The sequence below is a fragment of the Xenopus tropicalis genome, chromosome 7 (genome assembly GCF_000004195.4).
Source record: "Xenopus tropicalis strain Nigerian chromosome 7, UCB_Xtro_10.0, whole genome shotgun sequence".
NCBI lineage: Eukaryota > Metazoa > Chordata > Amphibia > Anura > Pipidae > Xenopus > Xenopus tropicalis.
In genome coordinates this window covers 127,344,238-127,361,151 of record NC_030683.2, presented here as the reverse complement: position 1 = coordinate 127,361,151, position 16,914 = coordinate 127,344,238, and the positions used below count along the sequence as shown (strand labels likewise).

General features: G+C 45.9%; 1 protein-coding gene across 1 annotated transcript in view; it reads left to right on the top strand.

The window, feature by feature from the left end:
* Positions 1-9,713, top strand: part of scn1b (sodium channel, voltage gated, type I beta subunit) — a 30,340-nt gene extending 20,627 nt beyond the window's left edge. The window contains exons 3-7 of the mRNA XM_004916411.4: positions 4,713-4,879; positions 6,174-6,411; positions 6,531-6,672; positions 7,369-7,467; positions 8,425-9,713. Coding sequence (XP_004916468.2) covers positions 4,713-4,879; positions 6,174-6,411; positions 6,531-6,672; positions 7,369-7,435 — 614 coding nt within the window. The 3' untranslated portion in view covers positions 7,436-7,467; positions 8,425-9,713. The remainder of the gene's footprint in view (positions 1-4,712; positions 4,880-6,173; positions 6,412-6,530; positions 6,673-7,368; positions 7,468-8,424) is intronic.
* Positions 9,714-16,914: the final 7,201 nt, after the last annotated feature.

The following is a 16,914-nucleotide window of genomic DNA, read 5'->3' as shown; positions in this document are numbered from 1 at the left end:
TTCTGGATGTCAAATTTAGCTTTATCCCCTTACAGGAACACACGTCCCTAGTGCAGACATACATTCCTGCCGTATTGCTTATATATATATATATATATATATATATATATATATATACACACACACAAGGTAATTACAGTTTACATCCATAGCTGTTTAATTACTAATGCTAATTGATGGCTTTGTATGCTTACAATGATCCTCCTTGTAATTAAAGGGGAACTCCGCTTTTATTTACCAATCAATTCTGTTTGATAGCCTCTCTCTCTGTGGGACATTAGCCTAAAGGGACACTGCCATGATATTTATGGGGCACTTTTTATCTCTAAATGACACTGTTACACAGCAAATAATTCCCTCTGCCATTTAACCTTTTATTCTTGAACCAACAAATGTATTTGTAGCTGTAATATTGGTGTGTAGGCGCCATCTCAGTGCCTTGTGCCTGAGTCTGAGCTTTCAGCCAGCGCTACACATTAGAACTGCTTTCAGCTAACCTATTGTTTCTCCTACTCCCATGTAACTGGAGGAGTCCCAAGCCGGACTTGGATTTCTTACTATTGAGTGCTATTCTGATACCTACTGGGAGCTGCTATCTTGCTCCCTTCCCATTGTTCTGCTGATCGGCTGCTGGGGGTGGAGTGGGGGGGATATCACTCCCTGACCTTGCAGCCAGCTCGTAGCCTCAAACATTCCAGGCTCCTCTGTCCGCTGGTTGACTTTCCAACACTGGGTCCGTGGCTTCCCAGAACATGAGTTATGTACTGGGGGGTGATTTATGGAAGGTTCTGCAGCAATAACCTTGAGTTGAGCTGCCACAAAGGGAAACCGAAATTGTCAGTATCATTATTTGCTATAAATAATGGTACAATCTGATCTATTACTCAGCACAAGGTTGACGTGCTCTGCTGCTTAAAGAAAAACTGTCACCCAAATTATTTTTTTAATTAAATCATCCATAGCTGTTATAAATGTATTTAAAAATCTGAGCTGTCAATCATATATTGCCTGCCCCGCCTCTATGCCGGAGGCATAGAGGCGGGGCAGGCAATATATGACTGACAGCTCAGATTTTTTTTATTACTCTTACTTTCCATTTAGCACTTCCTAGATATCACCTAGATGGCAAACAAAGCTTACCTTAATAACAGTGTACACAAAATGGCGGCTGCCTGCGACTGTAGAAAAAAGAAAATTCAATAATTAATATAGTGTAATTAAAGTTTATTTTGCTCTACTAACATGATTCAAAAGGATTTGGAATGATTTCTTAGGGTGGCGTGTTCCCATTAAATTCAACCGAAATTGAGTCCAAAACTGCTAATAGTTCACATGAGCACTAAAAATATATATATATAGTGAAAATGCACGCTGCATGGCACGCTGTGAGCCATTTTGCCATTTCTGATCGAGTTGCCCTAAATAGCCAGCCAGTCCAACAGTTTCTGCTTGTGCGAGGCTCGTGCACACTTGGGCAACCACAAAAGTTGCCTCGTTGTAAATGTAGCTGCTCGTATTGCAAACCAAATGACTTTTATGGCCTCGGAAGGGTTAAACCCAGCCACTGAGTTTGTTTTCTACCCATGGAGGTGACACAGTGGCACTGGTGGCTCTGTAGGTTAGTGATGTCTTTGCCCTGCTTTTGACCTTATGTGCTCCTTGCCCCGACCCCTGTATTTGGCTTTTGCCCCTATCCCACCCTGACCTTTCCTGTTCTTCAGATCTTGCCCTCTGTCGTGTTGGACCTTGGCTTTTATCTAGACCCCAGCATTTGCCCCAAAGGGAAGCACCACCATTTTTAGCCTGCAGGGCAGGTGTTTCATTCCAGGGTAGCACTGGAGGTGGCAGTAAGTCATGACTTCTGTCAGTGAGATTGGTCAGACCATGACACACATTTGGAATTATTTACCATCAAAATTGTGCCCCTTAGTGACCAAGCAGAGAGCCAAGGGCGACAGTTTGCAACTACATCTGCCACAGAGGTGCTGAATTGTAGCAGCAACCTGCAAATAGGTATGCCTTAGGGCACAATCCAAGGGGCAATGTGCAAAGAGCTGTGCCATAGGGCACAATCAAAGGGGCAATGTGCAAAGAGCTGTGCCATAGGGCACAAAGGGGCAATGTGCAAAGAGCTGTGCCACAGGGCACAAACAAAGGGACAATGTGCAAAGAGCTGTGCCATAGGGCACAATCAAAAGGGGCAATGTGCAAAAAGCTGTGCCATAGGGCACAATAAAAGGAGTAATGTGCAAAAAGCTGTGCCATAGGGCACAATCAAAGGATCAGTGTGCAAAGAGCTGTGCCATAGGGCACAATCAAAGCATCAGTGTGCAAAGAGCTGTGCCATAGGGCACAATCAAAGGGGCAATGTGCAAAGAGCTGTGCCATAGGGCACAATCAAAGCATCAGTGTGCAAAGAGCTGTGCCATAGGGCACAATCAAAGGGGCAATGTGCAAAGAGCTGTGCCATAGGGCACAATCAAAGGATCAGTGTGCAAAGAGCTGTGCCATAGGGCACAATCAAAGGAGGAATGTGCAAAGTGCTGTGCCATAGGGCACAATCAAAGGAGGAATGTGCAAAGTGCTGTGCCACAGGGCACAATCAAAGCATCAGTGTGCAAAGAGCTGTGCCACAGGGCACAAAGGGACAATGTGCAAAGAGCTGTGCCATAGGGCACGATAAAATGGCAATGTGCAAAGTACTAGAGCTATGCCTTGGGCACAATTCAAGGGGCAATGTGCCCATTTTTCACACATTTGTTTTTCTATCTGATGCTTTATCCAGCAGATGAATATACAGCCCATAGGCACCCAGGATATAAGAGAATGTGCGTAAAGAAAAGAGGGTGAAACAGAAGATTTATTGGGTAGATGGGAGGGAAGTTTCCGGCCGTTGCTATGTGGCTGTAGTGGGATGTTTTGCACACAATGTGCTATTCCACCCCCCCCCCATTTCGCTGTTTGAGTGCCTATAATAATGGAATAATCAGTCCTTATGGGCAGGGGATATTTCCTACCTTAATGTATAGCCGTGCCATTAATGATCATATCTGTGACCATTTCCCGTTGCTAAATGCAGCCTGTGTACTGAGGGGAATGGCCGCTCTCAGTAAGCACAAGGAGATGGGCGCTGGGCTAAGTGCTTATCACTCTCCTTACTATACTGCACTGGGGAGCGAGGGGCCGGAGGCTGCATTGATTCCCCACTGTAACCCAGCAGCGCCTAGCAGAGAGCTTGCAATCTGCTGAAGCAGCACCTTAGGCCTCAGTAAGTGCAGCCCATAGGAGAGGCTTTTAGAGCTTGTTGGGCTGATTATCCAGCGCCGGTGCCGACTACTTGTTAATGGAGCCTCTTCCTAATGGGTCCAGCCTTCCTGCAGTAACTGGGCCCATAGTGCTCCTACATATGGTGCTGTTTCTAATGGACTCACTTGACTGTATTAATGCTTGTATTAGGGACATCCAATGCTTTGATTGGCTGCCAGCTCTACATATATAAATATCAGTATGCTCCGATTGGCTGCCTGCTCTACATATATGAATATCAGTATGTTCTGATTGGCTGGGTCTGCTGTATTGAATGTATGTCACTGCGAGTTTATACAGCAGCATATATCCCTCCCATTCTGAACAGGACAGTGCCACCTAGTGGCGCATCACTCCATCACACTGTCAGTAGGTACAAGGATTAGGGGGCAATTCACAGAACTGGTGATAATAAAGGGGTTGTTCAGCCAACTTTTAGAATGATGTGGAGAGTAATATTCAGAGACAATTTGCAGTTGGTCTTCATTTTTTGTGTTTTTTTTAATTATTTCTCTTTTTGTTCAGCAGCTCTCCAGTTTGGAATTTCAGCTGGTATCTGGTTGCTAGGGTTCAAATTTCATTAGCAACCAGGGAGTGGTTTGAATGAGAGACATATATGTTCATAAGGGAGGACCTGAATAGAAAAATAAGTAATAAAAAGTAACGATAATAAAATTGAAGCCTCACAGAGCAATAGGTTTTTGGGTGCCGGGGTCAGTGACCCCCATTTGAAAGTGTTAGAAGGCAAATAATTTGAAAACTTATACTAAAGGTACTGCCTTTAGCTCCTCCCCCTGAACCTGTCAGTCTGCCATCAGGTGACTCTCGACTGTACCTGTGCCTTGTACTAAAGGTTCTGCCTTTAGCTCCTCCTACTAAACCCGTCAGTCTGGCATCAGGTGACTCTCAGCTGTACCTGTGCTTTGAACTGACAGTTTTGCCTTTAGCTCCTCCTCCTAAACCTGTCAGTCTGCCATCAGGTGACTCTCGGCTGTACCTGTGCCTTGTACTAAAGGTTCTGCCTTTAGCTCCTCCTCCTAAACCAGTCAGTCTGGCATCAGGTGACTCTCGGCTGTACCTGTGCCTTGTACTAAAGGTTCTGCCTTTAGCTCCTCCTACTAAACCCGTCAGTCTGGCATCATAAATATGGGTTATATCCATTAGGTGCGGTCTCCTGGTAAAGGGGAAGTAAACCCTTCTAGCAAATTTTTGTGTAAAAATAATGGCGTCTATTAGTAACCCCATGGCAACCAATCAGCAGTTAGCTTTGAGCTGTCTGTTGCAGTTAGAAGTATGAAATAAAGCATCTGATTGGTTATTGGTAGATCATTGCACGAGTCCAACACAACAGTACCGATGCCGTTGGCATATAATGGCTGTAATAAACCTCTTTTTTTCCCCGCCAGTGTCATCCTGCTGGGCCGGGTGTGTGGAGGTGGAGTCAGAGACGGAAGCTGTGGTGGGACGTGAGTTTAAGATCCGGTGCATCTCGTGTAAGAAAAGAGGAGAGACCAAAGCGATTACCTTTGTAGAATGGTTCTTCAGGGCCAAAGCGGACGATGCATTCAGAGTGGTGAGTTCCTGGGATATATTATGCCTCCCCCCCCCCTTGTTTTCAATACAGTTAAATCACCCTTTATTTGCACATTATACACAGGGTTCCCTAGTCTCCTTCTTAGGGCTTCACCAGTTCCTGGTGTTCCTGCCATCTTGTCCTACTATTTCCATTTTGCCCACTGTCTTGCCCTTCTCACTGCCTCCTTCTTGTCATACCGTCAGCATCTTGCCCTACAGTTATTGTGTTGTCCTGCTGTCTCCATCTTGTCCTGCTGTTTCCACCTTGTCCTACAGTTATTGTCTTGTTCTAATGTCTCGATCTTGTCCTGCTGTCTCTATTTTGCCCTATAGTTATCGTCTTGCCCTATAGTTATCATCTTGCCATACAGTCTCCATCTTGTCCTGTGTTATTCTATCATTTTCTTGTTCATCATCTTGCCCTACTGATATCATCTTGTTTTATGGTCTTCATCTTGCCCTACTGTCTCCATAACCATCATCATCTTATTCTACTGTCTCCATCATGTCCTACTGTCTCCACCTTGCCCTACTAGCTCACACTTGATCTACAATCTCCATCTCATCCTACTGTCACCATCTAGCCTTTGTCTCCTTCTCAAACTGTCATCATCTTACTGTCATTAACTTGTTTTACTGTCTCCATCTTGTCCCACTGTCGCCATTTTGCCCTAATTACTGTGTCCATCTTACTGTCTGCATCTTGCACTACTTACTATCTCCTTATTGTTCTACTGTCTCCATTATGTACGGTTGTCATCATCTTGTCCTTATATCTCCATTTTGCTCTACTGTCTCTGTCATGTTCTACTGTCACCTTGTCCTTATATCTCCATTTTGTTCTACTGTCGCCAACAAAAATAGTATTATTATAAGGGTTAAATAAAAAAAAAATCTAATGCCAATTGTATATTTATTTCTATGAGGGTGACAGCACTTGGGTTGAACATTGATATTTACTCAAAATACCTGCCGCTGGCTCAGGAATATTATTAGTAAGACAGACTAAGTGCTTTATTGCCCCAGAGCAGTGTTTGCCCCTCAAAATCCTCCCCTACCAACTCTGGGTTCTTCCCACTGTGCTCCCACCGCTTTGCTGAGTGCAGTGTGGGCTTGGGTGAGAATAGGGGGCCTTTACTGGAATAGGTCATGCTAATTGCTGTTCGGTTGCTATGGGTTACTAGACCTGGAGCAAAGATTGTGCCTTTTATTACATAACTCCCAATGGATATTCATTTCCCTGCCGCTCTATTGTATATTGGAATGACTGTCTATCCTACCTCGTGTTGCAGATATATTACTACCAGAAAGATGCCCCAGATATCAAGGATGAGCGCTACTCTGGCCGCCTCTTGTGGAGCGGGAGCAACCACACGGAAGACCTACAGGACGTGTCGATACAGATCACGAATGTCACCGAGGAAGACGAAGGAGAATACATGTGTAAGGTCAACCGAACCCTCGAGTTTGAGAACCACTACTATAACATCAACGTCAGCAAGTTTGTCCAGGTCACGGTGGTTCCCAAAGGTGAGGAGGAAAGGCTTACGGGTAGAAAGAGCCATGCTGCCCCCTTGTGGCATACAGATGAGTTGCACTAGAAGAGATATAACTGGGCTTTATGTTTTTTTCGTTTGTTTGTTTTACAGCCAATCGGGACGTCGCTTCCATAGTGTCGGAGATTATGATGTATGTCCTCATTGTGGTCTTGACAATATGGCTGGTGGCAGAGATGGTATACTGTTACAGGAAGATAGCGGCAGCGGGGGAAGAGACAGTGCTGGAAAATGCGTGAGTGCCTGGGAGAATTCAGCAGGAACAGCCCCCTAAGTTTGCCCATAGCCTGTACAGAGAGATACCATAAAACTATGGCAGCATAGGGATTCCCCTGTACTAAGCACAATTCAGCAGGAACAGCCCCCTAAGTTTGCTCATAGCCTATACTGAGATATACCATAAAACTATGGCAGCATAGGGATTCCCCTGTACTAAGCACAATTCAGCAGGAACAGCCCCCTACGTTTGCTCATAGCCTGTACAGAGAGATACCATAAAACTATGGCAGCATAGGGATTCCCCTGTACTAAGCACAATTCAGCAGGAACAGCCCCCTGAGTTTGCTCATAGCCTGTACAGAGAGATACCATAAAACTATGGCAGCATAGGGATTCCCCTGTACTAAGCACAATTCAGCAGGAACAGCCCCCTAAGTTTGCTCATAGCCTGTACAGAGAGATACCATAAAACTATGGCACATAGGGATTCCCCTGTACTAAGCACAATTCAGCAGGAACAGCCCCCTAAGTTTGCTCATAGCCTGTACAGAGAGATACTATATGATATGGCAGCATAGGGATTCCCCTGTACTAAGCACAATTCAGCAGGAACAGCCCCCTAAGTTTGCTCATAGCCTGTACAGAGAGATACTATATGATATGGCAGCATAGGGATTCCCCTGTACTAAGCACAATGTTGTTGTGCCCGCAGGTCGGACTACTTAGCAATAACGTCTGAAACTAAAGACAACTGCTTGGGCGTGCAAGCTCAGGAATAGCCCAAGCTTGGCCCGTGACTCAGGACAGCCAGGTAAGTGCCATTATTCCTAACATGCATGCAAACATATAGGAAATAATAAGGGGTAAATTGCCCCTGACAGTTGATTACACTCCTGCCTCTCTCACTCAAAGGGGCACCCTCATGTTGGGCTCTATATAACGGAGCGTGGTGCCTAATCAGATGGGTGCCAGTGTAGATGGAAAAGCTGCCACAATAGATTCCAAAGTTGCAGCTATTGGGATGCACTACCCCTGTTCCAACAACAGCTTTTAAAGGAAAACTATACCCCGAACAATATATTCCATTAACCAACTCATATGTAAAACCCTGCTTCGTCTAAATAACCCATTTTCATATAAATATACTTATTTAGCAGTTTGTGCCACTGAGTAATCCTTAATAGGAAACTGCCATTTTATGTACTAAGGGCCGCCCCCTGGGATCATAGGAGTCACAGTGCACACAAACAATCCAAGGCACACATACATGCTAGGCCCCATCAGCCAATGAATGGGCAGAGTTCTGCCTGTTGCTCCCACACTACTTCCTGTTACAGTTAGAGCTGATCTCTGAGGGAGCACACAGCCCATCACAAAATGGCGGCTCAAGGGAAAGGATGTAAATTGCAATATTGCAATATTTACTGATATATATTCCAGTTCGTTTAGTTTCTTTAATAGGCCGCTTAACATAATATAAACTATATTTATATACACTAGGCTTCTCCATACAGAGCGAGTGTAGCACCCCTAGTGGCCAGAGATGCTCAGTTCTGCTGCAAGACATCCCATCTAATGCAGTAGTTAGACAGTTGATGAAGGCTGTTGTTAGAGAGCTGTTACAAACAACAGAACCTGCTGTTGTTGTTCCACATCGACTCCATTTGGGCCAAGCTCTTATTGACATAGTGGGGGTTCTTGTTTACACCCCAACAGGCTGGGCATTTACCCGCTTGAACTCCCCCCCCCCTTTTTTTTACCTTTCCAGGTGGGTGAGCGGCTGAAGGAAGCAGAACCTGGCCAGGTCGGAGCTGCAGGGTGGGCCGAAAAAAAACTGTAACGGGTCAGAACCACAAAGATGAGCCGAATCCCTTCCCCCTTAACCCTTTCACTCCCAGCCCGTGCTGAAGGTGCAAGGCTGCGCGTCATTGCTTTCTGCATCGCTTTGTGCACGCTTCCAGGGATACTTCATGCCGAGCCTTCTGAAACCCCTTCTTCAATGTGCCGGCGGGGAAGGGGTTAAGGATGCCACGCATGAGGCCCAATCAGAACTTGGTCGCCCATCGGATACAGTTTTTTTTGCTTTCGAAATTGGCAGTTTTTTTCGTTTGCAATTTGCCTCGTTTGGTTTCTTCTGGATGGTCGGGGAGGGTGACTATATGCAAATAGTTTCCCCCGGGGGGGTTCTTGTATGGAACATGGAACCTCCCAGCACCCCCCCCCCCCCCCCAAGACTTTTTTCTTTCTTCCATGGAAAGGTACGTCGATGTTATTTTCTGCGCTGCAGACTTGCCTGGCACCAAAGGAGTTAATGCCCCAATACATCTACCCCAGGAATGGATCCCTCTCTGGGACTGGGCTACCGTTCACCCTTTAGGATTTGCTGCTCTTTTAATCACCTCTCTCCTTTGCCTTTGGGGGTGTAAGGGGGTTGGAGGACATTTTTTTTTTTTAAAAAGCATGTTATTTATTTTTTAATACAGAATAATTAAATTAAAAACAAAAAGAGGTAATTTAGATTATAATATGTACGACTGAACGAGGAAGATTTTGAACCGGCCGTCCTTCTCTAGAAGGCTCTTCATGCCGGCCACAGGAACAGGCAAAAGAAGGTGGGTCTATTCCTTGGCATGCAAAGAGTTAATCACAAAAAGGGGTGCGACTTGCAACAGCTCCCCCCCTTTATATTTCACCTTGTTAAGATCGAGCCAATGATCTCTATGAAAGAATACCTTGCACTACACTAGGGAAGGACTTTTCTGGTACACGCACCACTTCCTGTTCAGCATGCTGTATTATATTGTGTAAAAGGAACAGAAGGGTGCCAGGGAAAATTCCTTCCCCCCCAGTCTTCTCTTTAAACAGATATTAAAGTCAATCAATACATTTATATTAATATTTTGTGATATTGGGGCTCCCTGGGGAAGCCACGTGCCCCTCAACAAAGTGTTAGCAGTTTGTAACCAGAGATGATACAATTCAGGAGTATTCTTGGGATATATTGGCACAACTATATATTAGTTTCCTATGAAGCAGAGTAGTAATGCAGGGAATGTGAACAACCAACAATGAAACAAAAACTATTGATCGATTTAGTGCAAAGGAAATATAAACCCTTCAAACAAATCCATGCAAAATTGCATTCTGTGTTACAGGAATACTGTCAGGGGAAAACATGTTTTTTTTATCAAAACCGATCGGCAGAACAATGGGAAGGGAGCAAGATAGCAGCTCCCAGTAGGTATCAGAATAGCACTCAATAGTAAGAAATCCAAGTCCGGCTTGGGACTCCTCCAGTTACATGGGAGTAGGAGAAACAATAGGTTAGCTGAAAGCAGTTCTAATGTGTAGCGCTGGCTGAAAGCTCAGACTCAGGCACACTTTACTGCTGCGCTGCAAGTTGGAGTGATATCCCCCCCCCCTCACCCCCAGCAGCCGATCAGCAGAACAATGGGAAGGAAGCAAGATAGCAGCTCCCAGTAGGTATCAGAATAGCACTCAATAGTAAGAAATCCAAGTCCGGCTTGGGACTCCTCCAGTTACATGGGAGTAGGAGAAACAATAGGTTAGCTGAAAGCAGTTCTAATGTGTAGCGCCGGCTCCTTCTGAAAGCTCAGACTCACTTTCTCACTGACTTCATTTTCTACTGAACGCAGTCTAAATGAACAGCAGGGGGTGCTGTGGTTTCAAAAGAAGCACGGGCAATTTTACATGTATTTGTTTCAAAGGCTTACATTTCAGTAACAGGGCCTTAATCAGGGGGCTAGGGTCTTCTGGGCAACTAGGGACTTATCCTGATGAAGTTTGTAGTCTGGTTTATATTGAGAACAATTAATCTCCTGTTTTAAATTATAAGGATATTATATGTCACTGAAGAGTTCAGCCTTTCACTTTTATATGGTCATGGAACTCCAAGGTGACTTCTAATGTCCTCATCTTATAATGCACAAGTTTCATTAAGTCATGTGACACACATTACATCACTAAGTATGGAGTACTAAGATATATTTTACAGGATATTAATTTATATTATATAGTAAATAAATTAACCCCTATTGTAACAGATAAGGATATTATAAGTCACAGAGGAGTTCCTTATAATACATAGTGAATAAAGTGCCCCCTATTGTAACATATAGGGATATTATAAGCCCCCGAGGAGTTCCTTATAATATATAGTGAATAAAGTACCCCCTATTGTAACATATAGGGATATTATAAGCCCCCGAGGAGTTCCTTATAATATATAGTGAATAAAGTACCCCCTATTGTAACATATAGGGATATTATAAGTCCCCGAGGAGTTCCTTATAATATATAGTGAATAAAGTACCCCCTATTGTAACATATAGGGATATTATAAGCCCCCGAGGAGTTCCTTATAATATATAGTGAATAAAGTACCCCATATTGTAACATATAGGGATATTATAAGCCCCCGAGGGGTTCCTTATAATATATAGTGAATAAAGTACCCCCTATTGTAACATATAGGGATATTATAAGTCCCAGAGGAGTTCCTTATAATATATAGTGAATAAAGTACCCCCTATTGTAACATATAGGGATATTATAAGTCCCCGAGGAGTTCCTTATAATATATAGTGAATAAAGTACCCCCTATTGTAACATATAGGGATATTTTAAGTCACCAAGGAGTTATACAGGTCATAGAACTCCAAGATAACTTCTAATACCCTCAGGGGGTTTTAGTGAGTCATGTGACAGAAATGACATCACTAAGCTCCATTTATAAGGATATAATTTACATTTTGTTCCCATAGGGAAATGAGCAAACAGTATATTATATATAAAAAATATATATGCTTCAGGGTATGAATATAGTATCAACGGCTGCTCATTCATATGTCACTGTGTAATATGAAAGAATGCCTTAAGGTTCGTTATGCCTAATTAACCTTAAACACATGCGTATCTCTTCATTCTGTTCGGTTAGGTTGCCAGGTGTTGATACACAGGTTAAGGTTCATGGGATAATGCGCCCCCTATTGTAATTTAGTTTCAGACTGTGAAACCCCTGCGACGCACCCTATTTATCCTTATAAATGACAGTAGGGCAGATATTATCCCACAGTTATGGTCCGGTCAGCCACACTGAACAGCAGGTGGTGCTGTTGCTATAAATTCATTGTAATAGCAATGGGAAAACTAATGCTAAATGCATAAGTGCTCAGAAGAGCAATTGATTTTGGGAGCCTCGTTTATTTATCCCATGGGCCCCAGCGCTTGTGTCCCCGGGATGAGTAAAGTGTGTGGGTGCAGACAGGGGTCCCCTTTAAAGCTCTAGGAAGTGCAGGACAATGTATTTCATTCTTATGCATTTCTATGCAATATTTGTGTATATAACATGTAGCAATGACAAGTGTTATTAAAGGGGAACTTCAACTATTTTTTTTTTTTAACATAATGAAAGCAAATATAATACTAATTAACTCTCAAATAGCAGATCGATTGCAAGTTAGGGGGCACCAGAGGGCACAGGGTCCCCAAAGTGAAAGAGCACGTAGGGGCATGTATTTGCTAAACTACCCCCTGTATCTTTTCGGATTATCCATCATTCTGTTGTGCCCCCCCCCCCCCACATCTGCCTAAACTCCTGCCTCAAGGGTCACATATATTTAATATATTCTGCCATTTGAATCTAAAAAATTCTACCCCCTGGACACCCATCCAGGTTGGGCTCCATATGCTACATTTAAATAAAAGCCCAAGGCTGGAAACCTTGAACCTGGAAACAGAAAAGGAACGCTAACAATGAATTTTAAAATTGTTCTGAAAAAATTGAGCCCCCCATTTAAGAGGGCTTTTAGTGCCCCCCTTTGTAATAGTGGTCAAACTGTCGCTCTGACTACTGATACATGGAACCCTAAAGGCTTAATGACTAACCCCCCTAACTCTATTGATGCCCTGGTTTAGAGACAAGAAGCCCCCAGTCGGGGTGCTGTACCCACGCTGGCCAGTAGGAGGCCTCGTAGAGAAGGTGCCATGCTTGAATAAACTTCCTCCGTAGCATATCATTTAGTAGGGCTACTGGGTAGCCGGAATTAAGTACCATGCATGCTGGAATCTACTGTAACAGCTATGGCTGCGGCTTCTACTGTCCGATATTGTGCCTGCTTCTTAACCCTTCCTGAACCAGTCAGCGCTTGTGCAAATTTCATGCTGGGAATGAAGGTGTTAAATATGTCCGTCTGTCTGTTCTCACCCCCCTGCCCCCCACCACCACCAAAACACTCCCTAAGAATCTACCCTGTACAATGCCATTTATAACCCTTTCCTGTCTGCTTTGCATTGTATATTTTTTCCTTTTATATTTGCAATTTTATTTGTTTTTTTGGAGGGGATTGTGTGTTTTCTTTGTTTTGTTTTTTTTTTTTGGGGGGGGGGGGGAGAAAATGATTCTATTTATTTGAATGAAAGACAATAAAAAGGTCACACCACAGAAACCTGTCCGATGCCTCTTTTTCATTTTAACATCTATTTGATCAAAAATGGCTTCTGGTGATCTGCAGCCAATGGGAACTGGCCAAATGGGATAGAGAGTCAGTTAGTAAGATGGGATAGAGGGCTGATTGGCCAAATGGGATAGAGAGTCAGTTAGTGAGATGGGATAGAGAGCTGATTGGCCAAATGGGATAGAGAGTCAGTTAGTGAGATGGGATAGAGAGCTGATTGGCCAAATGGGATAGAGAGTCAGTTAGTCAGATGGGATAGAGGGCAGACTGGCCAAATGGGATAGAGAGTCAGTTAGTGAGATGGGATAGAGGGCAGACTGGCCAAATGGGATAGAGAGTCAGTTAGTGAGATGGGATAGAGAGCTGATTGGCCAAATGGCATAGAGAGTCAGTTGGTGAGATGGGATAGAGGGCAGACTGGTGAGATGGGATAGAGGGCGGACTGGTGAGATGGGATAGAGGGCGGACTGGTGAGATGGGATAGAGAGCTGATTGGCCAAATGGGATAGAGAGTCAGTTAGTGAGATGGGATAGAGGGCAGACTGGCCAAATGGGATAGAGAGCTGATTGGCCAAATGGGATAGAGAGTCAGTTAGTGAGATGGGATAGAGAGCTGATTGGCCAAATGGCATAGAGAGTCAGTTGGTGAGATGGGATAGAGGGCAGACTGGTGAGATGGGATAGAGGGCGGACTGGTGAGATGGGATAGAGGGCGGACTGGTGAGATGGGATAGAGGGCGGACTGGTGAGATGGGATAGAGAGCTGATTGGCCAAATGGGATAGAGAGTCAGTTAGTGAGATGGGATAGAGGGCAGACTGGCCAAATGGGATAGAGAGCTGATTGGCCAAATGGGATAGAGAGTCAGTTAGTGAGATGGGATAGAGGGCGGACTGGTGAGATGGGATAGAGAGCTGATTGGCCAAATGGGATAGAGAGTCAGTTAGTGAGATGGGATAGAGGGCAGACTGGCCAAATGGGATAGAGAGCTGATTGGCCAAATGGCATAGAGAGTCAGTTAGTCAGATGGGATAGAGGGCGGACTGGTGAGATGGGATAGAGGGCGGACTGGTGAGATGGGATAGAGGGCGGACTGGTGAGATGGGATAGAGGGCGGACTGGTGAGATGGGATAGAGGGCGGACTGGTGAGATGGGATAGAGGGCGGACTGGTGAGATGGGATAGAGGGCGGACTGGTGAGATGGGATAGAGGGCGGACTGGCCAAATGGGATAGTCAGTTAGTGAGATGGGATAGAGGGCGGATTGGCCAAATGGGATAGAGAGTCAGTTAGTGAGATGGGATAGAGGGCGGATTGGCCAAATGGGATAGTCAGTTAGTGAGATGGGATAGAGAGTCAGTTAGTGAGATGGGATAGAGGGCGGATTGGCCAAATGGGATAGAGAGTCAGTTAGTGAGATGGGATAGAGGGCGGATTGGCCAAATGGGATAGAGAGTCAGTTAGTGAGATGGGATAGAGGGCGGACTGGTGAGATGGGATAGAGGGCGGACTGGTGAGATGGGATAGAGGGCGGACTGGTGAGATGGGATAGAGGGCGGACTGGCCAAATGGGATAGAGAGTCAGTTAGTGAGATGGGATAGAGAGCTGATTGGCCAAATGGGATAGAGAGTCAGTTAGTCAGATGGGATAGAGGGCAGACTGGCCAAATGGCATAGAGAGTCAGTTGGTGAGATGGGATAGAGGGCGGACTGGTGAGATGGGATAGAGGGCTGATTGGCCAAATGGGATAGAGAGTCAGTTAGTGAGATGGGATAGAGGGCAGACTGGCCAAATGGGATAGAGAGCTGATTGGCCAAATGGCATAGAGAGTCAGTTAGTGAGATGGGATAGAGGGCGGACTGGTGAGATGGGATAGAGGGCGGATTGGCCAAATGGGATAGAGAGTCAGTTAGTGAGATGGGATAGAGGGCGGATTGGTGAGATGGGATAGAGGGCGGATTGGCCAAATGGGATAGAGAGTCAGTTAGTGAGATGGGATAGAGGGCGGACTGGCGAGATGGGATAGAGGGCGGACTGGCGAGATGGGATAGAGGGCGGACTGGCGAGATGGGATAGAGGGCGGACTGGCGAGATGGGATAGAGGGCGGACTGGCGAGATGGGATAGAGGGCGGACTGGCGAGATGGGATAGAGGGCGGACTGGCGAGATGGGATAGAGGGCGGACTGGCGAGATGGGATAGAGGGCGGACTGGCGAGATGGGATAGAGGGCGGACTGGCGAGATGGGATAGAGGGCGGACTGGCGAGATGGGATAGAGGGCGGACTGGCAATTTCAAGCAGAGTAAACCATGCTGGCCCTCTAGCCCAAGCACCAGGCATAAAGGAGAGGAAGGGGGCGCACCGGAGCAATCAGTGTTCTACCAATACAGCGAGGGCACACCTGAGTGCTGTGTAATACATGTTCTACTGGGAGTTGCAACTGGCTAAATCCAGGTTGGGTAAGAACTAGGCAAGTCCTAGGGACCAGGTAGTAGCATTCTTTGTTACTCTGTTGTTGGAGATTGGCAGGTACACAGTAAAGGCAAAAAATATACCCTATAATGAAAAATGAGTAGCCACCAAGGCACGTGACACAAATTTTTTTTCAATCTTTATTGAAGCCCGAGCAGTGTTTCAAAATCAAAAAGTGTCACACACAAAGTTGTGTAACTTGTGCAACAGAATAAGTCATAAAAACGACAAAGCCCCATACTCCTCAGGCCAATAGGCACAAAATACCCAAGTCTTCAGGCTCACCTTTGCCCAAAGTCTTCGGTGAACCCCTTTATCCCCGACCTCCCCAGCCTAAAGGCGCAAGGGTCTTCAGACCCCCTTAACCACAAGGCTAGGGGGGTCCCTTTGTCCAAACCTACAGCCCTATGGCTTTAAGGTGAAAGAATGAACAAACAACTTCCAAGGAGGTCCCAACGGGGCCAGGTTTCAGGGGGAAAAGGAACTTAATGGCCACACATCTCCCCCCTAGTTCCATGCAACACCAAGGAGATCATTGCATTGATCCAAGAAAAAGTACATAAAAGTGAAATTGACATGTGAGGTGTAAAAATTACATAAATTCATATGAAAGTGGCTGTGAACTGCCCCAGCCTGGCGAGGCCAGGGTTTCTGGGGGGAAGAAGACTAATGGCTACACATCCCACACCATTTTGCAGACCCATAAGTGTATTTTGCAGTAGATTCTTAGAATAATAACATACTCAGGTTTTATTAGCGTCCCCTTGGCCAAATGATCAAGTGTTTACCCCTGTGCCACTCTGTCCCCTATGCCCCAACTACCTGTGCCACTCTATCCCCTATGCCCCGCTCCCCTGTGCCACTCTATCCCCTGTGCCCCGCTCCCCTGTGCCACTCTATCCCCTGTGCCCCGCTCCCCTGTGCCACTCTATCCCCTGTGCCCCGCTCCCCTGTGCCACTCTATCCCCTGTGCCCCGCTCCCCTGTGCCACTCTATCCCCTGTGCCCCGCTCCCCTGTGCCACTCTATCCCCTGTGCCCCGCTCCCCTGTGCCACTCTATCCCCTGTGCCCCGCTCCCCTGTGCCACTCTATCCCCTGTGCCCCGCTCCCCTGTGCCACTCTATCCCCTGTGCCCCGCTCCCCTGTGCCACTCTATCCTCTGTGCCCCGCTCCCCTGTGCCACTCTATCCTCTGTGCCCCGCTCCCCTGTGCCACTCTATCCCCTATGCCCCGCTCCCCTGTGCCACTCTATCCCCCGCTTCCCTGTGCCACTCTATCCCCTATGCCCCGCTCCCCTGTGCCACTCTATC